General features: G+C 41.0%; 1 protein-coding gene across 1 annotated transcript in view; it reads right to left on the reverse strand.

Moving 5' to 3' along the window:
* LOC135111538 (protein argonaute-2-like) overlaps positions 1 to 23,133 on the reverse strand; it is a 253,733-nt gene that overhangs the window by 48,992 nt on the left and 181,608 nt on the right. Inside the window, exons 12-13 of the mRNA XM_064024947.1 lie at positions 6,675 to 6,859; positions 1,734 to 1,934 (exon numbers count right to left, since the gene is read on the reverse strand). Of these exons, the coding sequence (XP_063881017.1) occupies positions 1,734 to 1,934; positions 6,675 to 6,859 (386 nt within the window). The remainder of the gene's footprint in view (positions 1 to 1,733; positions 1,935 to 6,674; positions 6,860 to 23,133) is intronic.

A 23,133-nucleotide genomic window follows, 5' to 3' on the forward strand; every position in this document is an offset into this window, starting at 1 on the left:
TTTTGGGTATCTTCCACTATTACTTTCTTTGGTTGGATAAGTTTTTGTGACCCTGCTCTTTAATTTCTTTCATATTGCATAAAAGAAATAAAAACTAAAAATAGTACAAAGAACTACTCGTAGATGGTGAGTGGAGGAATATGTTTTTGAGTGGCAACAGACCAACGAAAGAAACATTGGTCAGTCTCAGTTGTGTGCCATTTTGTTCTTATTTGTGTTACCTATTTTTACCCTTCATTATGGCTCCCATGTGCAAGGCAAACTTTTCTGATGACAGAGCATCAAGGAAAAGGAAAGCATTCACTATGGAAGTTCAATTAGACATAGTTAAACAGGTGCAGAAGGGAGACAGGATGATGAACATTGGCTAGCTGCTTGGCCTAAACTAGTCAACTGTAACTACAATTATCAAGGATAAAGACAGCATCCCTGAACATGTGAAAATTCTGCTCTTTAGAAATTGACTGTGATAACCTAGTAGTGTAGTAGTCTGATTATTGAGATGGATTGGTTATTGGTGCTTTGGCTGGAAGACCAGCATCAATGGCATATCCCAGTTAGTCTTATGTTACATCAGAAGGCTAAAAGATTGCTTGAAACCTCAAAAAATAATAAGAAGGGAGTGAAAGTGAAGAGTTTTCCCCCCAGTAAGGGTTGTTAAAATAATAAGAAGGGAGTGAAAGTGAAGAGTTTTTCCCCATTAAGGGTTGTTTTATATGGTTTAAGGGTCGTGCTAATTTCCATTAATCTTAAGATGCAAAGTGAAGGTGCAGTGGTGATGTGAAAACAGGAAGTGAGTTTCCTAGAGGACTGGCAAGAGTAAAGCAAACCAACTAAAGGAGTAAAGATAAGGAATTGTTCTCCTTTTCTTTTTGTTATATAACAAAGGTGCTTACTTTGGCTGGTTTCACCTTACGCTGAAATTTGGTTTACAATACAGCATATGAACGAAACTGTGGCATAACTCAAGGATCCCCCGTACACTAGCCTCACTCACCCAACAAAACTAGGAATTTCAGAGCCTTCAAAGCCTCAAATATACCACTATCTTTGGGAGTCTTCTTGCTGTGGCAACTTCCACTTCAAATTAGTCTCACACTCCCAAATCCTCTTGTCTGCTGTTATTCTCAGTCTCAGTGCAGATACACACCCTTAGGATATTTTAGCAGGGTTGCAGGTAGTATTGCTAATAAAGTTGGTGGGTTATAATGCTATTTTTCTTTGATCCCAAACATATTCTCTACAAGACTATAATGTGAAGGAAGAAAAGCCTAATTTACTTCCAACTGGCTAGAGGATATGTAAGCTAAGCTTGGTGAAGATTACACCACTGACTTGGAAAGCTATGGGTGTGAGTCATTAGCCACCGCAGTGTACTTGAGAATGTAGATGAATAAAGAAAAATATGAAGTAAATTTTGCCTCATGTAACACATCTATATACAAGTGGGATGACATAGAAATTGAGGAGAGCGGCTACATAAATTATGACATTACTTTAATGAGCATGAAACAATATTATCATTCAAACATTTTGAGTAAGAATTCTAAAATAGCAATCTTAGATGTTTTACTGATCCAGTTTGAAAACATACATAATTTTATGGTGCCTTATTAGAGAGAGAGAGAGAGAGAGAGAGAGAGAGAGAGAGAGAGAGAGAGAGAGAGAGAGAGAGAGAGAGAGAGAGAGAGAGAGAGAGAGAGAGAGAGAGAGAGAGAGAGAGAGAGACTCACCTTGTATGATGTCTTTTTTGGACTACGATGAATGTCATGGATGGTTTATATTCTTTCTCCAGCTCTGTACAAGCACTCCTCATAGCTTTAAGCTCAAAAGATAAGACTTCCAGGAACTGCGATTCACTCACTCCATCACGGAACATTACAATCCTCTCTGGTTTCCTCCTTGTTTTTCGATAAAATGCCTTGAGTAGATTTCTGAAAGATATGAATAATTTTCATGAAAATCTTAAAATGTTGAAAAGAAAATATACTGACCAAAAATTAGTCACAGAGTAAAGTGACTTTCAATGGGTTCCCCATCTTAATTAATCAATTAAGTACATTGAGTGTATCATACCACTACCAGATATACATTTTATTCAAGGGAGTAGGGCAGCATAAGATGGCATTATGAATGGAAAGGTAAGAAGTAGTGTGATAGTAGTAGACAGTAGTGGATAGTAGCAGATAGTAGTGATAGTCTACTGTCTCCTCCCACAGGAAGAGGCAGTAGACACCTGCTGAAACGATAATTACTCCTAGTGAGGTCTAAAGCACTGTTCAGGGGATGCTGTGAACTTATCATTAAACTCAGCTGTGACTTCACTGAATGTTTCCCTTTGTGTCTCACAACACAAGGGGGCAGTCACAGCCTGCCCTCTAAAGACAACTCTCTTCCTCCACACAAAACTACAAGCACCTAATAACATGCACACCCTTCACTCAAAAATTTCAAAATTATCATGGTGACCCCTACACCAGTCTCAGAGTATTCATCTCGGGAGGGGACCATAAATGTCCCCAGGCCAGACTGCCTTTCTGTCGATGACCCTAAGTGTCTTGACACTCCCCTCAACTTTTTCTTCATTAACTTCTGCAACATTCACGGTCTAAGATCTAATTTTCAATCTGTAGAACACCACCTCTCCTCTTCTAAACCTCATCTTCTTTTCCTCACTGAAACTCAGGTGTCTGAGGAAACTGACAGTAGCCCCTTTTTTGTTCCCTCCTACTTTCTCTATCCTCATTTTCGATACAAAGCTGGATGTTGCGTTTACGTGCGCAATGAATTAACTTGCTCTTGTGCCCACGCTCTTGAATCTTCCGAGTTTTCCACCACCTGGCTATGACTACAGAGTCACTCTCAAACTAAATTTATCTGTGCTGTATACCTTTCACCTAACTCCTCTGACTATAAGAAATTCTTTGACTACTTAACTTCCAAAGTGGAGCACACTCTGACCCTCTTCCCTTTTGCAAAGATCTCCATTCTTGGAGACTTCAATGTTTACCACCAGCTTTGGCTTTGCTCTCCCTTCACTGACCATCCTGGTGAACTAGCCTTCAACTTTGCTATCCTCCACAACCTAGAGCAATTGATGCAACACCCTACTCGTATTCCTGACCGTCTTGGAGATACGCCCAACATTCTTGACCTTTCCCTGATCTCTAATCCTTCTGTTTAAGCTGTCACCCTTTCTTCTCTGTTGGGCTCCTCCGATCAGAATCTCATATCTGTATCTTGTCCTATCACTCCAATCCCTCCTCAGGATCCCCTAAGTGAAGATGCCTCTGGCGTTTTGCCTCTGCTAATTAGGGGACTTGAGGTATTTTGCTGATTTTCCTTGGAATGACTACTGCTTCCGTGTTAGAGACCTGTCTTTGTGTGCTGAGCGCATAACAGAGGTGATAGTGTCTGGAAAGGAGGCGTACATTCCTCACTCTTTTTCCCAACCTAAACCTTCCAAACCTTGGTTTAACACAGCTTGTTCTTGTGCAATACATGATAGAGAGGTGGCCCACAAAAGGTACTTAAGCCTTACATCACCAGAATCTCATGCACTTTATATTTCTGCCTGGAACCATGCCAAGTCTGTTCTCCAACTGGCCAAAAAACTCCTTCATTAACAGAAAGTGTCAAAACCTTTCAAGATCTAACTCCTCTCGTGACTTCTGGCATCTAGCCAAAAATATCTCCAATAACTTTGCTTCTTCTTTCCCTCCTTTATTTTAACCAGATGGCACCACTGCTACCACATCTATTTCTAAAGCTGAACTCTTTGCTCAAACCTTTGCTAAAAACTCTACCTTGGACGATTCTGGGCTTGTTCCTCCTTCTCCTCCACCCTCTGACTACTTCATGCTACCTATTAAAATTCTTCACAATGATGTTTTCAATGCCCTCGCTGGCCTAAACCCTCGGAAGGCTTATGGACCTGATGGGGTCCCTCCTATTGTTCTCCGAAACTGTGCCTCCGTGCTTGCACCTTGCCTAGTCAAACTCTTTCAGCTCTGTCTGTCAACATCTACCTTTCCTTCTTGCTGGAAGTTTGCATACATTCAGCCTGTTCCTAATAAGGATGACCGTTCTAATCCCTCAAACTACTGTCCTATTGCTTTAATTTCCTGCCTATCTAAAGTTTTTGAATCTATCCTCAACAGGAAGATTCTTAAACATCTATCACTTCACAACCTTCTATCTGATCGCCAGTGTGAGTTCTGTCAAGGCCGCTCTACTGGTGATCTTCTGGCTTTCCTTACTGAGTCTTGGTCATCCTCTTTTAGAGATTTTGGTGAAACTTTTACTGTTGCCTTGGACATATCAAAAGCTTTTGATAGAATCTGGCACAAAGCTTTGATTTCCAAACTACCCTCCTACGGCTTCTATCCTTCTCTCTGTAACTTCATCTCAAGTTTCCTTTCTGACCGTTCTATTGCTGCTGTGGTAGACGGTCACTATTCTTCTCCTAAGTCTATTAACAGTGGTGTTCCTCAGGATTCTGTCCTGTCACCCACTCTCTTTTTATCATTCATTAATGATCTAAAACCAAACTTCTTGTCCTATCCACTCCTACGCTGATGATACCACCCTGCACTTTTCCACGTCTTTTCATAGACGTCCAACCCTTCAGGAATAAACATTTCACGCAGGGAAGCCACAGAATGCTTGACTTCTGATCTTTCTAAAATTTCTGATCGGGGCAGAGCAAACTTGGTATTGTTCAATGCCTCAAAAACTCAATTCTTCCTTCTATCAACTTGACACAACCTTCCAGACAACTATCTCCTCTTCTTCAATGACACTCAACTGTCCCCCTCTTCTACACTGAACATCCTCGGTCTGTCCTTTACTTATAATCTGAAGTGGAAACTTCACATCTCATCTCTAGCTAAAACTGCTTCTGTGAAGTTAGGCATTCTGAGACGTCTCCAGTAGTTTTTCTCAACCCACCCCCCCAGCTGTTAACTCTGTACAAGGGCCTTATCCGTCCATGTATGGAGTATGCTTCACATGTCTGGGGGGGTTCCACTCATACTGCTCTTCTAGACAGGGTGGAATCAAAAGCTTTTCGTCTCATCAACTCCTCTCCTCTAACTGACTGTCTTCAGCCTCTCTCTCATCACTGCAGTTATGCATCTCTAGCTGTCTTCTACCACTATTTTCATGCTAACTGCTCTTCTGATCTTGCTGACTGACTGCCTCACATCCTCCCGCAGCCTCGCTGCACAAGATTTTCTTCTTTCTCTCACCCCTATTCTGTCCACCTCTCTAACGCAAGAGTTAACCAGTATTCTCAATCATTCATCCCTTTCTCTGGTAAATTCTGGAATTCCCTGCCTGCTTCTGCATTTCCACCTTCCTATGACTTGAATTCATTCAAAAGGGAGGTTTCAAGACACTTATCCTTCAATTTTTGACTATCACTTTGGACCCTTTTATGGGACTGGCATTTCAGTGGGCATTTTCTTTATTGGATTTTTGTTGCCCTTGGCCAGTGTCCCTCCTACATAAAAAAAAATATAAATAAATAAATAAATAAAAATAAATAAAAAAAAAAAAGGTGTAGTAGGAAAATAGTTACTCCTAGAAAACAGTTTTCCAGCATAAATTGCACCACAGGTACACAAGAAGGGATGAAAAGAGTGAACAGAAAAGCCTGATTGACTATGTAGCAGAGGATGAGACTGAAGAAGGATGTGATGATACTGAGGTAGTGTGAGAGATATTTGATGATTCAAAATCACTATGCTATGGTATAAAAGAGAGAGATGGTAGGAATGGAGGTTGAAAGACAATGAGTACAACAGTGACTACTGAAAGGTTGGATAAAATGGAATACAAAAAGGAATATATGAAAATAAGTGAAAGACTAAAAACAAACCAGAATGACAATTGAATAGAGATCAATTGCCAAGAAGAAAATTCAGTATATTCAAGAGTATAATGACCAAAGTGGAAAAAATAGTAGGGTAAAAAAAAAAAAAAAAAAAAAAAAAAAAAAAAAAAAAAAAAAAAAAAAACAAGGATAGAAGAAAGTGGTGGATGGCTGAGACAAGAGGCCATATAAAAAAGACAGTATATGAGAGTGAGAGAGAGAGAGAGAGAGAGAGAGAGAGAGAGAGAGAGAGAGAGAGAGAGAGAGAGAGAGAGAGAGAGAGAGAGAGAGAGAGAGAGAGAGAGAGAGAGAGAGAGAGAGAGAGAGAGAGAGAGAGAGAGAGAGAGAGAGAGAGAGAGAGAGAGAAACAGGATAAATGAAAATGAGAACAGAGTATGTCTTAGAATAGGAAAGTGAATTTAATTGATATGAAAAGTATATGGACAGTAGATGAAGAGTTTTGGTAGGAAACAAAGTGAAAATTTCAATATAAAGTTACTCTAGAAGGAAGCTGAGAGAGAGAGAGAGAGAGAGAGAGAGAGAGAGAGAGAGAGAGAGAGAGAGAGAGAGAGAGAGAGAGAGAGAGAGAGAGAGAGAGAGAGAGAGAGAGAGAGAGAGAGAGAGAGAGAGAGAGAGAGAGAGAGAGTTCAAAGTTCAATGTTATATGTCTTCATAAATGAGGCATATTAAACTCCAAGGTGGCTGAACTACTCAACTATGGATCCATCAGCAATTATTTTTCCTTAAAATAATTAATATCAAAAGACAATTATTCTCTATGACTATTCTAAAAACTCACATAGTCATTTCTTTTAGTTCCTGAATCATTTCAGTTCGGTGTTTCTGGTGACGAACTTCCACAGCATATGCTGAAGCATAGCGGTCAATGGAAGCCACAACTGCTGCCAGGGAAGGTGTGGCTTTGTCATGTGCTGGAGGATGGTTGACATCAGCACCCATGATCATGACAGGTTGGTTGAATACCTGTAGAAAAATTTTAGTAAACTTAAATAGGCCTTTTTTTTTTTTTAGCTTGTATTTACAGCTGCCTTTATTGTAACTGTTGATAAACTGAATAACATTTTTCATCTTTTATATGCTGCAAAGATTACCATATAGCTTATTGAAGTACCTATTGAAAACATCTGAATCCAGGGTAATTGACCATTTCAAAGTAAAGTCCTGACTTTGAAATGAAGAAATGGAAAAGTGATGTATACAACTAAGATAGGATAACATGTTAAAAAGACTTCATTTACTAAGTCAAATCTAATAAGCTTTGAGTTTGTTATTTGGAGGCCATCTTGGAATGATGTAATTTGCTACAAATAGTAATAGCAACTGTGGGAGAGTCTGGAGGCACAGTAAAAGACAAAAGTTGTGTCAAGCTTTTGTCTGAATATGAAATGTAACTTTTGAAACATTATGAAAACCTGAATGCAGTTAGTATGCCTGCTAGCAGCTGGCAGGCATGAATCCCTTGTTTGAAGGTTCATATCTGCCACTGATGAGATAATGGCTAAAGCAAACCACAGGGATATTTATTTCTTACTGCAAAAAGGGACTACTTGTGAACTTATTTTTCCAGTTTGTATCGTATGATGGACACATGGGAAAGTCTTATAGTTTAGCAAATATATTAAACCCCACGTGTACTTCAGACATAACTTCAAAAAGATGAGTGATTTGAAAAGACAACAAATGTATCTGAGAATGCCACACTCAAGCAGATATGAACTGTTATGATGGAAGAGATGTGGTGAGTATTGAAGTCCCTATGGCAGTACTACCAACTGTTCATATGTACAGTAAGGTTTTAACCAATTCATGACATGACTTGTCTTTGACTGTACATCTAACAGTGGTGGGACACCCAAAAAACTGAAAGTGAAGAAGACAAGGAATGTTCAGAAATTAAACAAATATAATTTACATGATAAGAAAGTGACTGACTTGACTCACAAAGGGTAAAATAAAGCATGTGATATTGTCAAACATCTTAATATCCCTAAATCTCCAGAGTGAAAAGTCAGGAAAACAATTTTCTACGTATAAAAAATATAATTTTGCACTTACCTGCTTCATATGACAGGGAATAGAATGGAAAGCTCATTCCCTGACTGCAGAGACAAAAATAAAATACCCCCTCCATACCAGAATATGTGAAGGTAAGAAAAGCCCATCATAGAAAATGGACTGCCTATCTCCCTCTACTTCCAACCCACCAACACCCAGCACAGGCATGGTCCTCTGTACCTCATTCCTTTGACTGTATATATTACATGGAGAGGCAAGGAGGGATGGGCACAAGTCATGTGAAGCACGCAAGTGTGTGAAAATGTTTTATATACTTGAAAAAAAGGTTTATTACTCTACCTGCTTCATGTGACTAAGGAAGTAATTACAACATTAAAAGGAGGAGGGAGCATGTAAAACAAGAATGGCATCACCAGAGGAAGAAACATGGGATGGAAATGGGGAACACCAGCATCTTGATACAATATGTATACAGACTCCTGAAGAAGATGTGTAGGAGGAGGCAGTAGACACCTGCCAAAATGATAATTACTACCAGTGAGGTTTAAAGCACTGTTTAGGGGATGCTGTGAACTTATCATTAAACCCAGCTATGACCTCACTGAACGTTTCCCTTTGTGTCTCACAACACAAGGGGGCAGTCACAGCCTGCCCTCTAAAGACAACTCTCTTCCTCCACACAAAACTACAAGCACCTAATAACACACACACCCTTCACTCAAAAATTTTAAAATCATCATGGCTACTCTTACACCAGCCTCGGAGTCCCCATCTGGGGAGGGGACCATAAATGTCCCCAGGTCGGACTGCCTTTCTGTCGACGACCCTAAGTATCTTGACACCCCCCTCAACTTTTTCTTCATTAACTTCTGCAACATTCACGGTCTAAGATCTAATTTTCAATCTGTAAAACACCACTTCTACTCTTCTAAACCTCATCTTCTTTTCCTCACTGAAACTCAGGTGTCTGAGGCAACTGACAGTAGCCCCTTTTCTGTTCCCTCCTACTTTCTCTATCCTCATTTTCGATCCAGAGCTGGATGTTGCGTTTATGTACGCGATGACTTAACCTGCTCTTGTGCCCACGCTCTTGAATCTTCAGAGTTTTCCACCATCTGGCTATGACTACAGAGTCACTCTCAAACTAAATTTATCTGTGCTGTATACCTTTCACCTAACTCCTCTGACTATAAGAAATTCTTTGACTACTTAACTTCCAAAGTGGAGCATATTCTGACCCTCTTCCCTTTTGCAGAGATCTCCATTCTTGGAGACTTCAATGTTCACTACCAGCTTTGGCTTTCCTCTCCCTTCACTGACCATCCTGGTGAACTAGCCTTCAACTTTGCTCTCCTCCACAACCTAGAGCAATTGGTGCAACACCCTACTCGTATTCCTGACCGTCTTGGAGATACGACCAACATTCTTGACCTTTTCCTGACCTCTAATCCTTCTGCTTATGCTGTCACCCTTTCTTCTCCACTGGGCTCCTCCGATCACAATCTCATATCTGTATCTTGTCCTATTACTCCAATCCCTCCTCAGAATCCCCCTAAGCGTAGGTGCCTCTGGTGATTTGCCTCTGCTAGTTGGGGGGACCTGAGGAGGTATTTTGCTGATTTTCCTTGGAATGATTACTGGTTCCGTGTCAGAGAGCCGTCTTTGTGTGCTGAGCGAATAACAGAAGTGATAGTGTCTGGCATAGAGGCATACATTCCTCACTCTTTTTCTCATCCTAAACTTTCTAAACCTTGGTTTAACACAGCTTGTTCTCGTGCTATACATGATAGAGAGGTTGCCCAAAAAAGGTACTTAAGCCTTCCATCACCAGAATCTCATGCACTTTATATTTCTGCCTGGAACCATGCTAAGTCTGTTCTCCAACTAGCCAAAAACTCCTTCATTAAAAAAAAAAAAATGTCAAAATCTTTCAAGATCTAATTCCCCTCGTGACTTCTGGTATCTAGCCAAAAATATCTCCAATAACTTTGCTTCTTCTTCTTTCCCTCCTCTATTTCAACCAGATGGCACCACTGCTATCACATCTATTTCTAAAGCTGAACTCTTTGCTCAAACCTTTGCTAAAAACTCTACCTTGGATGATTCTGGGCTTGTTCCTCCCTCTCCTCCACCCTCTGACTACTTCATGCCACCTATTAAAATTCTTCGTAATGATGTTTTCCATGCCCTCGCTGGCCTAAACCCTTGGAAGGCTTATGGACCTGATGGGGTCCCTCCTACTGTTCTCCGAAACTGTGCCTCCGTGCTTGCACCTTGCCTAGTCAAACTCTTTCAGCTCTGTCTGTCAACATCTACCTTTCCTTCTTGCTGGAAGTTTGCCTACATTCAACCTGTTCCTAAAAAGGGTGACCGTTCTAATCTCTCAAACTACCGTCCTATTGCTTTAATTTCCTGCCTATCTAAAGTTTTTGAATCTATCCTCAACAGGAAGATTCTTAAACATCTATCACTTCACAACCTTCTATCTGATCGCCAGTATGAGTTCTGTCAAGGTTGCTCTACTGGTGATCTTCTGGCTTTCCTTACTGAGTCTTGGTCATCCTCTTTTAGAGATTTTGGTGAAACCTTTGGTATTGCCTTAGACATATCAAAAGCTTTTGATAGAGTCTGGCACAAAGCTTTGATTTCCTACCTACCCTCCTATGGCTTCTCTCCTTCTCTCTGTAACTTCATCTCAAGTTTCCTTTCTGACCGTTCTATTGTTGCTGTGGTAGACAGTCACTATTCTTCTCCTAAATCTATTAACAGTGGTGTTCCTCAGGGTTCTGTCCTGTCACCCACTCTCTTCTTATTTTTCATTAATGATCTTCTAAACCAAACTTCTTGTCCTATCCACTCCTATGCTGATGATACCACCCTGCACTTTTCCACGTCTTTTCATACACGTCCAACCCTTCAGGAGGTAAACATATCATGCAGGGAAGCCACAGAACGCCTGACTTCTGATCTTTCTAAAATTTCTGATTGGGGCAGAGCAAACTTGGTATTGTTCAATGCCTCAAAAACTCAATTCCTCCATTTATCAACTCGACACAGCCTTCCAGACAACTATCCCCTCTTCTTCAATGACACTCAACTGTCCCCCTCTTCTACACTGAACATCCTCGGTCTGTCCTTTACTTATAATCTGAACTGGAAAATTCACATCTCATCTCTAGGTAAAACAGCTTCTATGAAGTTAGGTGTTCTGAGACGTCTCTGCCAGTTTTTCTCACCCCCCCAGCTGCTAACTCTGTACAAGGGCCTTATCTGTCCATGTATGGAGTATGCTTCACATGTGTGGGGGGGTTCCACTCATACTGCTCTTCTAGACAGGGTGGAATCAAAAGCTTTTCGTCTCATCAACTCCTCTCCTCTAACTGACTGTCTTCAGCCTCTCTCTCATCACTGCAGTTATGCATCTCTAGCTGTCTTCTACCACTATTTTCATGCTAACTGCTCTTCTGATCTTGCTAACTGACTGCCTCACCTCCTCCCGCAGCCTCGCTGCACAAGACTTTCTTCTTTCTCTCACCCCTATTCTGTCCACCTCTCTAATGCAAGAGTTAACCAGTATTCTCAATCATTCATCCCTTTCTCTGGTAAACTCTGGAACTCCCTGCCTGCTTCTGTATTTCCACCTTCCTATGACTTGAATTCCTTCAAGAGGGAGGTTTCAAGACACTTATTCATCAATTTTTGACCACTGCTTTGACCCTTTTATGGGACTGGCATTTCAGTGGGCATTTTTTCATTAAATTTTTGTTGCCCTTGGCCAGTGTTCTTCCTACATAAAAAAAAGAAAAAAAAAAAAGAAAAAAAAAAAAAAGGCCTCATCAGTCCTTTCCATATCCTGTAGATAATGAATGATGAACACTGTAGGGGTCTTCCAAAAGGCTGCCTTGAGAACTGATGAGACCACCATGTTCTACTAGAAATTGAGAAGCGAGGGTACCCTGAGTGTCCTGCTCCCGAACTTGAATGGCCCCCCACATGATTCTCATGTGATAAGTGATGGGCATGGAGGACCATTTCTCAAAGCAAGTAAGAACAATCTCTTTGTCTCCTCCCGAATGGGTTTGGTGAAATGTCTTTCATTCTCTCCTGAAGAATGTTTTGTCCCCTCACTGGGCAGAGCAGTTGTTCTTCACTGTCATGAGCCATGACTACAGTGAGACTCTTGATGTGGAACTCTTGAGGAAAAGGATTCAATACACATAAATTTTCCTTAGTCACAAAGTCTGGTAGATATGAAGCTATGGAATCAGGTCCCTATCAAACCAAATTCCAGGACAAGGCCTGCAATTCACCAATCCATTTTACAGTTGCCAATGACACCAGGAAAAGGGTTTTCTTGATGAGATTCAGGAAATGAGTGGCTCTCAAAGGTTTGAAGGGGGCTAATGACAGGGCTTCCAGAACCACATCCAGATTCCAAGATGGGGGTCTCACAACCCTTCTAGAAGCCAAGATTCTTCAGAACTGGGTCATCTGTCAAGTTCAAGTTTTTCAGTGCTAACATACTATTAAGCATGGCCTTACAATCCTCAATAGCAGAGGATGACATGTGGCAAAACTCATGTAGGAAGAGAAAAAAGCAAGTAAATTTCTGGTTGGAGAGATGCAAGGAGGAATAACTTGAGTTGTGGCACCACTGGGAATACCTCTGGTAGTTTACTGTGATGGAATGTTGTCAAGATTCTACTACTGTCTTTGACACTCTTTGGGAATAGCCTTAAAATCAGAGTTGCTTGATAGCCTCCACTCTACTAACTGCAGGACATGGAGATTGTGGTGAAACCTGTGGAAATGAGGCTGATGAAATTCCTGCCTGTCTGTGTGGTATCAAAGGAGAATCCCACCAGGTCCAGGAACTATTTCCTCTGAGGCCAGAAGGGGGCTACCAGGATGAGCTTGATCCCTGTCAAATGGTAGTTTGTTATCACCTTCCTTATGATGTAGATGGGAGGAAAAGGCATACAGCTCCATGTGGTCCCAGGGAAAGAGAAAATTATCTGTTGCCACTGCCGTTGGATTGTGAAACAGTGACATGAAAGTGGGGAGCCTGTAGTTCAGAAGGCTGGCATAGAGATCCACAAGAGGAGGGCCCCAAAGTTTCTACAGACCATTGCACACTTGGTAATGAAACGTCCATTTCATGGAAATGACTTGGACTGCTATGGCAGTCTGTCAATACATTGCTCTCTTACCTGATAAACTGGGTAAGCAGGGTGACTGAGTTGTCTTCTGCCCAATGCAATGTCTTCTGAGCCTCTTGGTTCAGGGTGGCCACTTCATACCCCCTGCCTTCTTTATGAAAGACACTGCTGTGGTGTTGTTAGACAACCACTGTCTTTCCCTGTAGTATGGACTTGAAACCTTGGAGACCCAATCTGATTGCCCTTAGCTCCAGAAACATAATGTGTTCCTGTTATTCCTAGAGTTAGCAACACTCTCCTCCATATCCAGAAAGGCCTCTCCCCAACCTTCTAATGATGCACCTATGTATAAGACTGGCTGAGAAGATTTATGGGATCAGACCACCACTGAAGATCCTGTGGGACTTCCTGGGACGGTGGCAATGGATGAGACCTGCTTGTAGTCCTTTTGTCCCAGTGGGTGAACAGCTGAACCTGGAGACTTCTCTTAATGTGCTGGCCTCCTGGGATTTAGTGTGAAAGAGAGGAGAGATGTCCATGCAGAATTAACCACTCTTTAACCAAAGGACATTCCCAACTCGTAAAGGTTCTTAGCACTTCTAGTAAGTTGGAGATACTGCGTTGAAAAAGGAAAAACCCTCAAAGTAGTTGAGCATATTTCTATTCCAGAAAAGTTGCAACCTGGGTTCGAGATCAAACTTCTTCCAATCAATGGTGATGCTGAGAACTTTGCATAAATCCAGGAGTGCTTCCCTCAATCTCAGTGTCTCCTGCCTGGAGATGGCCAGCGGCAACCAATTGTCTAAGTATTGAAACAGATGGATCCCTTGCTTGTGTAAAACTGCTTAAGGAAGAGCCATCACTGTTGAAAACCTGGGGAGCCATTGACAACCTGAACCAGAGAATTGTGAACTGATAAGTTTGATTCCCCAGACAAAATGAAGAAACTTCTTGCTCTCAGGCTGAACAGGAATCTGAAAGTAGGCATCTTGTAGGTCCACTGACAGCATCCAATCTCCCTTATGGATAGCTGACATCATTGATGCATTGGTTTTCATATAGAATTTCGTCATGTGGATGAAGTGATTCAGAAATAACAGGTTGATCATTGGACAAAATCTGCTCTTTGCTTTTGGTACCACAAACATCTGCGTGTGGGAACCTAGACCAGGCAGTGCTGATTCTATGGCTCTTTTCCGTAGAACAGTGTGTAGCTCCTTCCACAAGGCCTTACCTCTCTCCAAATTGTGAAAATAACTCCCAAAGTATCTTGGGAAAATGGAAAGAGGATGACTGGTGAACAAAATGTGATAGGCCTTTCTGAGTACCTCCACCACCCAGAGTTCTGTGCTCCATCCTTACCATTCTACCCAACTCTGAGACACATGGCTACACAACTGGTTGAGGGAGGAGACACCTATCTGTGAAAACCTGCCTTGCAAGGGCTGGGTGTGCCCCAACCTTTTTGGGCAGGTCTGGAGGGATTGGGGCAGCTAGGTCTCTTAAAGGCAGAATACTGCCTCTGGATGTCTATAACCTGAGGTCCATAGTCTGTTTGCCAGATGGCTTGCTAAAGGTGAGCTGGTGGAGGTAGGCTTTTTCTTAAATGCAGCAGCAGCAGCTTCTTGAAAACATTTCATGACTGAAAGGTCAGTGTGCTTATGTGCCTGAAGCACCTTATCCTCCTCAAAAAACAAGGCAGAGTCCACTGTGGATTGAAGCAAGGTAGGCTTGTTGGCAGCAGAAAAGGAAGCAAGTAAGGCTCTCAAGACTGCCTCCTGCCTGAAGGTCATAATGTTTGATAACACTATCACATTTTCTCTTGTTGCATGCTTGCCACCACTTGTGCCATTAATGTTCCCTTCCTGGGAACTAAATTTTCCAGTTTAACTATCCAGGATACAGAACCAAAAGTCTAGAACTGAAAGTTCTGAATCTCAAGAGTACCACACACATCTTTCTTGCAGTGCAGATGTCAGAGTTAGAGAGAAGGAAGTGAATAACGTTGGCATTTGTGGCCAAAGAATGAGCCAAGGAGAGATTAACAAGCAATCCTCTCCCATTCTGCTCTTAGTTGCTAACTTTGTACCACTTTCTTTTATACCTATGAGAGTTCAGAGCTGAGCATCCATGACAAAGATGATCTGACACTAACCTGTCTACAAACTAGGCCAAACTTATCATTGATCTGGACCAGCAAAAAAGGATGAATGAACACCTCTCCTTATGTGGCTTGAAATCCTCTTGTCCTGGGCTGGAAGATCATTCACAGAAGTCACACCTTTGGAATCCTCAAACTGGCTGCAGATGAAGTTAGCTAGCTTAATGAAGTTGGAAGACTCATTGTCTGAAGTGAGAGCTTCATTGCCAGATGAGGAACACCCAGAATCATTGTGAGGTTGAGGGCAAAGAAAGACAGGCAGATAAAAAACTGGGTGTGGTGCCCTGTGGCTGAAGTCATGCTGAGGTTCCAAATGATTGGCCAGCCAGGTGTATGGCAGAAGCAGCAAAAACTGAGGATTCATTGCATTTGCTTCATGTAAGGGGATGAACCTCCAGCAGCACCCTGCATTTGACTCTCCATAAAGGAAATGGTTCTGGGGCATGCCCTGGTTGGGGGACAGTAAGCAAGTGTGTAGGGTCTCTGATCACTCTGACCATGAGGTGAAGCAGGCACAGAAGTGGTGGTCCTTGCTTGCTGCTGACAAGGGTTGGAACTTGCCATCCAGGAGCACTTCACTCGTTCTTCAAGGTCCTTAGGTACTCATTTGGTAACTTAGACTGGGGAAAGGTTGTTCTCCCTAAGAAAGTTTGTCCACCATGACTTGAACCAGAAGTGCATGCAGGCTGGCTGAATCATGAAATCCTAAGTTAGCTACACCAGAGAGAGAACCCCAGTGTGGGTGGCCACTGCCAGCCATCCCTCATTGTCCAAGCCAACCTAACTCATAGTAAAAAGTCCTGTATTGTTGGTGGGATGTGGAGCTGGAGCTGGATGTGACCACAGCTGGCGGTATGGGGGCACGAGAACCAAAAGATAATTAGACACCTTATCAACTACTACTTCTTTCACAATGTCCTTATCCAACTCTTTACAGTTGGCAGGCAAATCAGTACCCTCAATTAGACAACTGTGTTTGCATGTCTACTGCAAGGGTTGAATTAACCTGAAAAGCTGATAGTCAAGGGTCCATACTAGAACATTAGGAGAGAATAAAGCAGACAGATGACCTACCTCAGGCCATCTCACTCTCTGGTGCTGCTCACTTGCTGAGAGAGGAGTATTGTGACTGTAAGGAAAGTTGCTGCCTACAAAGCTTACTGGTAGACCTACATTTAGCCTCCAAAGAGGGCTGGTGTTTATATACCCTCAGAATAACACTCCTGATCTTTACACTCATCACACCTGTGGTCCAGCTGACACAAGAGTTATGAGGATCCAAAACTTCACCACTTATCTGCCTTCCAGAGCCTATGCTGCTACAGACCCTGATGTGGGAGAAGGAAGGGCATGGTGTGGATGACCAGAGTATACTCCATCTAGAAAACCAGCCAGTGGAAAATGAAAAGAAGCACAGCAGGGACATCTACTCTACTTGACCACAGAAAAAGGAATGAGGAGCAGAGGCACATGGCTGCATTGGATGTTGGTGGATTGGGGGTAGAGGGGGTAGACAGTCTGTTTTCTATGATGGGGCCCTCTCATCTCCATGTATTCCAGTATGAATGGGCTATTTTGTTTCTGTGGTCAGGGAATGAACTTTCCACTCTATTCCTTAATCATGTGAACTAGGTAGTGTGATAAATAGAGATCAAATCAACTGTGTGAATGACCCAGAAATATTTTTGCACTGGTGAGGTTTTGCCCAGATGAGGTCTTGAAATACCACAGAAAAATGAACTAATGTTATGACGTTGAAAAGGTTAGCCAAAAATGCAAGTGTTGATGGACCATAGATAACTGTGTGTAAGAATTTATTATGCATGTGTAATAAAAGAAAACACATGTCAGATATTTGTGTGCAAGGTTTATTATGCATGTGTAAGAAGAGAAAAGTCACCAAAACATCCCTCACTTAATGTTTCTTGTGGGTGGCTTCAGTGGACAGTGTTACATCACACAAGTTTGACAGGGTAGCAAACAACTAATTGAAGATGGTAACTATACTTTTGACCGGATATCTAATTGCTATAAAAGAAACCCGCTAAGTCAATATAAATACATTCTCAAGGGAACAAACCAGGCTCCTGTTATGAAATTAGTAATAGACTGATTCAAAGTAGTACTGTTAAGGTTAAATGCATTAAGAGACTTGAAAATGAAGACAGTTCACAAATCCGTAAAACTGCATTTGTGAAGGAATGACTGCCAATAATGCTTTTGTTAAAATTATTAACTAATAAATCCTTTTGCGACAAGCAGCATGTCAAGCCATATCATCATGGCTTCAGGTCTTCAATCCTGCCTTACTAATTCAGAAGAGAGGAAGAGATTCAATCTAAGTCTACCTGTGGAGCTGATGTGGCCAGAGAAGGCAGACTAGAACATAAAAACATAAGAAATATGGGAAGCTGCAAGAAGCGACCAGGCTTACACGTGGCAGTCCCTGTATGAAATATAGCTACCTATTTCCATCTATCATCCCCATCCATAAACCAGTCTAATCTTCTCTTAAAGCTCCCTAGAGCTATATGATTACTGAGTCCGTTCCACTCATCTACCACTCTATTTGAGAACCAATTTCTTCCTATCTCTTTCCTAAACCTAAATTTTCAAGCTTGAACCCATTATTTGTTGTTCTATCCTGGCTGCTGATCCTAAGAATTTTGCTTAAATCCCCCCTTGTTATAACCCTTATACCACTTAAAGACTTCTATCAGGTCCCCTCTTAACCTATGTCTCTCTAAGGAATGTAAATTTAGCTTCAATCTCGCCTCATAAGGAATACTCCTCATCCCCTGTATCCCTTTAGTAATTCTCCTCTGTACTGATTCTAACAGACCTATATCATTCCTGTAATGTGGGGACCAGAACTGCACAGCGTAGTCTAGATGAGGTCTGACCAGAGCCAAGTATAATTTTAATATTACTTTGGGCCTTCTACTTTTAACACTCCTAAAAATGAATCCTAATACCCTATTTACCCTGTGCCCTATTTGCCTCTATGCATTGTTTTCCTAGACAGAGGTCAGAGCTAACTATAACTCCTAAATCTTTCTTGTGCCCTGTACCTACCAGAGTTTTGTTGTTTAATGTGTACCTACTGAGCAGGTTTCCTCTACCTGCCCTAAGTACTTTGCATTTGTCGATATTAAACTGCACTTGCCATCTGTCCGTCCATTCATTCATCCTATCTAAATCTGCTTGCAAGGTGATGGCATCCGATTCTGACCTAATTAATCTACCTATCTTTGAGTCATCTGCAAATTTACTAACATCACTACTAATTCCACTATCCAAGTCATTGATATATACTAAAAACAACAATGGCCCTAATACTGATCCCTATGGCATCCCACTAATTACATGACCCCACTCGGATTTAGAGCAGAGACCAGGACTCAGCCTAGTCCACTTCCATCTTGGATCTTGTCCCAGTCTCCTGTCCACCCTACCAGCCAATGAAGTTGCTGCCAGCCCTGAGCCCAGCCAAGCACAACCCTCCTTACCATACTGCTGGCAACTTCTTGTCTTCACTATCCTGACAGACATCTCCCATTCTGCTGGTGATGCTGGCTTGCTCACTATGTCTCATCTTGCTAGATTTACATTTTTTACATTGTTGCCACTTCCTGAGTGTGTACCTCACTATTGCAAGTGCTTTCATGTCAAGGCACCACCATTCAACAAGCGCCCAAAAAAAAGTATAGTGTGTATACATGCGTTTGGCAGAGCATTTACTTATTAAAATACTAGTTTCTCCTAGGACTTTCATCATACCAGCCCTTCCCCCAATGAAACATGAGCCTCAAGAGTGGCACCTATGACTCTGCATACTTTCTCTGCCAGTTGTTTGCTACATTCTCTTAGAATCCATCCTGACACTTCACCTGAACCTCTTTTTTCTTACATCCAATTTGATCTGACTTTCTTTCACTTCTTGCACAGTTATCCTTATCTGTTTCATAATTTTAGTGTCATCTCTGTCTGTCAGCTGCACGAACTCATTTCTTTGTAAAGGCCATGTGAAAGCATTCATTCATAACTTCTACCATTTCTGTTGGATCCTCACATGTAATTCCATCTACTCTTAGTTGGTCAATACTCTGCCTTGCCTTCAGTTTCATGTTCATATATCTGTAGAACAGTTCTGATTGGTCTTTACATTGGTCAATTGTCTTTTTCATGCTTCTTTCTTTCTTCTCTTTGAATTCAAACATAATCTTTTAAAATAATTTTAAAGGGAAAAATTTATTTGATTGAGTTATGAGCTTGGTCATGGAACAAATTAAACTTGTAAGTTAAGGTACCATTGTAAATATATACAGTGGAACTTCATTTACCAAATGCCTCCCTTTTCAAACAAACTGGTTTTTGAAAAATTTTTTTTACTCGTAATTGCATCGGTTGCCATACCATAATTTGGTTTCAAAGTTATTTGGGAAAAAAAAAAAAAAACATTTATGACTAATTCATAGTTTCTATAAATAATTCCATCATTTTTACAAGTTTGGAGTAGAGACACAGAAATAAGATAAATGTAATCCCGTTAAAGAGTCTCAGTGTAAATAAACAGTCTTTTGGCAAGCTCAGGAGTAATCCCATCTCCTGAGCCACCTGTGGATCTCTTGATGACCCCACAACACCATCACTACTGCACAACTGCATTTCCCCAGTAACAAGATGTCTAAGTATTATGATCACTTCATTTTGGCAGTAAGTGGGTTGCTCTTCTCTGTGTCACTCAGTAAGGCTTCCCTCACTAGATCAATGACAAAGAGAATACATACTTTCATGGTCTAAACAATATCTTCTGATGAGTTCCATGTCACTAAGTTAATTCAACACGTCCTATTTGGATAAATAATTTCTGCGCTGGAGATATTGTGGAGTGGCCTTCTTAGCAGTGGGAGAGTGTCATAAGCTGCTAAGACAGGGTAGACGTGTGTCTGGGAATGGATTAATCTATTTTACATTGATTCCTATGGGGAAAATAGTTTAGGTTTTTAAACATTTTAGATTTTGAACAGCATTCAGGAATGAATTATGTTTGAGAACCAGAGTTCCACTGTGTGTGTGTGTGTGTGTGTGTGTCTATATATATATATATATATATATATATATATATATATATATATATATATATATATATATATATATATATATATATATATATATATATGCCCACCACTGCCCTCTTCAAATTTCTGAGTATACCACTGCATGTATGCTATGCATTGTACATGTATTTCCATGTACAGTTCACATATCTGAACATGCAAATTCTTCATGAAGTAAGCTACTTGCTAGCCACAACATTAGCCACAATGGCATGCATGTTTGAGAAAAGGAAAGGATGGCTGGTCAGCACTATCACATTGTGAAAAAACGCATACAAATGAGAGTGTCTCTCTACTGTAGAGGATGCAGTGGCACTACACTGCCACAGTACTGCATCACACCAGATGTGTGAAAAAAACACATGCACAGTTTTAGATGCGATGACATTGCAGTCACACCAAATGTAAAGACAAAACACACACACACACACACACACATGTAGCGTATAGCCTAAAAGCACACACGTATATATATATATATATATATATATATATATATATATATATATATATATATATATATATATATATATATATATATATATATATATATATATATATATATATATATATATATATATATATATATATATATATATATATATATATATATATATATATATATATATATGTATCAAACTGGATATTGAAGGAATGTAGAGAACAATTGGCTGATAAAATTCAGTCTATTTGTGACATCACTATCACAGGGAAGAGTACCAAAAGATTGGAAGAGAGCAAATATTCAAAGGAAGAAATAAAGAAAACTCAGTAAATTATAGACCAGTGTCCTTGACTAGTGTTGTAAGAAAACTATGTCAAAGAAAAATAAAGGAAAGATGGATGGAACACTTGGAAAGAGATAAAGTTTTAATAAATTGTCAATTTGGATTTAGGGGGGGGCGGAAGATCATGCTCCATGAACTTAGTGTCCTTTTATTCAAGGGTAGTTGATATTGTGCAGGAGAGAGAGGGATGGGTGGATGGTGTCTACTTAGACTTGAAGAAAGCTTTTTATAAAGTACTACACCAAAGATTGCTATGGAAGATAAAAAAAAATATGGAAAAATTTGAGGAAGACTGCTGGAGTGGATGGAGGATTATCTGGATGATAGAGAGATGAGAACAGTAATACAAGACTAAAATTTGTCTTGGCTGAAAGTAACCAGTGGTGTCCCACAGCATTAGTATTGGGACCGTTAATGTTTGTAATATATGTGAACGACATAAATGAAGAAATAGATACCTATATGAACTTATCCGATCTTCATCATATGACACAGATATACACACATATATATTAGCATATAATACTTTTGTAAATATCTCTGCACCTTGTTAGAGCCAAATAAACATCCTTGCCAAGCAGGACTTGGCAGAGAGGTATAAAACCCAATGTGAGAGTATCACTGCAATTCTTGTTGTGTGATGAAGGTTAAAGGAATCAGATCGTGACACAATGTTGTCTTACTTCTATAGGTTGCCTTAATGGAAGACCAGACTACCTGGTGCTTCAATTAGCTCTGGTTTGGCATATGACCTCCAGGCATACCCAGAGGCACCTAGATGTGGTTGGGAGGTGGCCATCATCTCCAGCCACATTTTGGTTACTCCTGGAGTGATGCCAATACTTATTGTCTGAGTCATCTAGCATCCCCCCACCCCTCCTCTTCCCTGTCACCTGGATTATCCTTCTTGGCTGGTGTTTAACTGCCACTCAGATTATCCTTCTCCTTGGCTAGTGTTTACCTGCCACTTGGATTATCCTTCTCCTTGGCTGGTGTTTACCTGCCACCCAGATTATTATTCTCTTTGGCTGGTGTTTTTATCCCACCATCTGGCAGTGACAGTGACAGTGACAGTGCCAACAGTGCTGACAGTGCCCACAATTCTCAGTGTGTGACCAATCCCTGGATATGCACACTAGTGGATATGCACCATCACACCACTTGGTTGTACGTGTTCATATCTTCTGACAGTGTGTGACTGCCTCCTGGATATACACTTAAGGACTTGCACCTGTGACAGTGCCATGCAACATAAATACGTTTGTTAACCATGAACTGTGCACACAAACCAGTGCAGTGTTTTCACTCAGTGATGCAGCTCTCGATTAGTTACTGATGCCTGTTACATAAGGTGTTACCACTTCACTGCTGTGGCTCCCAGATCATTTAGCACCTTTAGTACAGTTCTTCACCCTGTTACACTACAGACACTCTAGTGCAGATACAGTTGCCTTTCATGCACCAGTGTCCTGTGGCCAGGATACTGCATTGTGGTTCAATATCCTGTTCTGCAACTTCAAAGCTTCAAACATAACCAACAGCCTTACACATTTCACCCATACTACCACTATGCTTTCTTCTTGGTGTCCTTACACAAATTTCTGATGTTGTCAGCAAAGTCTTCACCTCTTTCAGTCCTTATGAAGACATCAAAGCTGCCATCCTTGCACACCTCAAATCTTCTGTGGCCTTCTGTCTTAAAGCACTGTTATTAAAAGAAGAGCTCAGTAATGAGAAGTTGTCTGACCTTCTGCTCAGGATGAAGCAACTGCTTGATGACAAATACAACTCCTTTGACAAAAAACTCTTTAAAGAACTACACTATCAACACTTGCTATCATCCATTCAGCACAGTCTCTTCTCCATGAAAGACAAGGTCTCACCTGATGACATCACCAAACATGCTAACAACTTTATAGTGAGCCTTCTACCAGTACAGTATTCCTCTTTGTCTGCAGTCTAACCCAATAAAGGCACTCATCAACTCTCTGAT

Source organism: Scylla paramamosain, chromosome 22 (assembly GCF_035594125.1).
Source record: "Scylla paramamosain isolate STU-SP2022 chromosome 22, ASM3559412v1, whole genome shotgun sequence".
Classification (NCBI taxonomy): domain Eukaryota; kingdom Metazoa; phylum Arthropoda; class Malacostraca; order Decapoda; family Portunidae; genus Scylla; species Scylla paramamosain.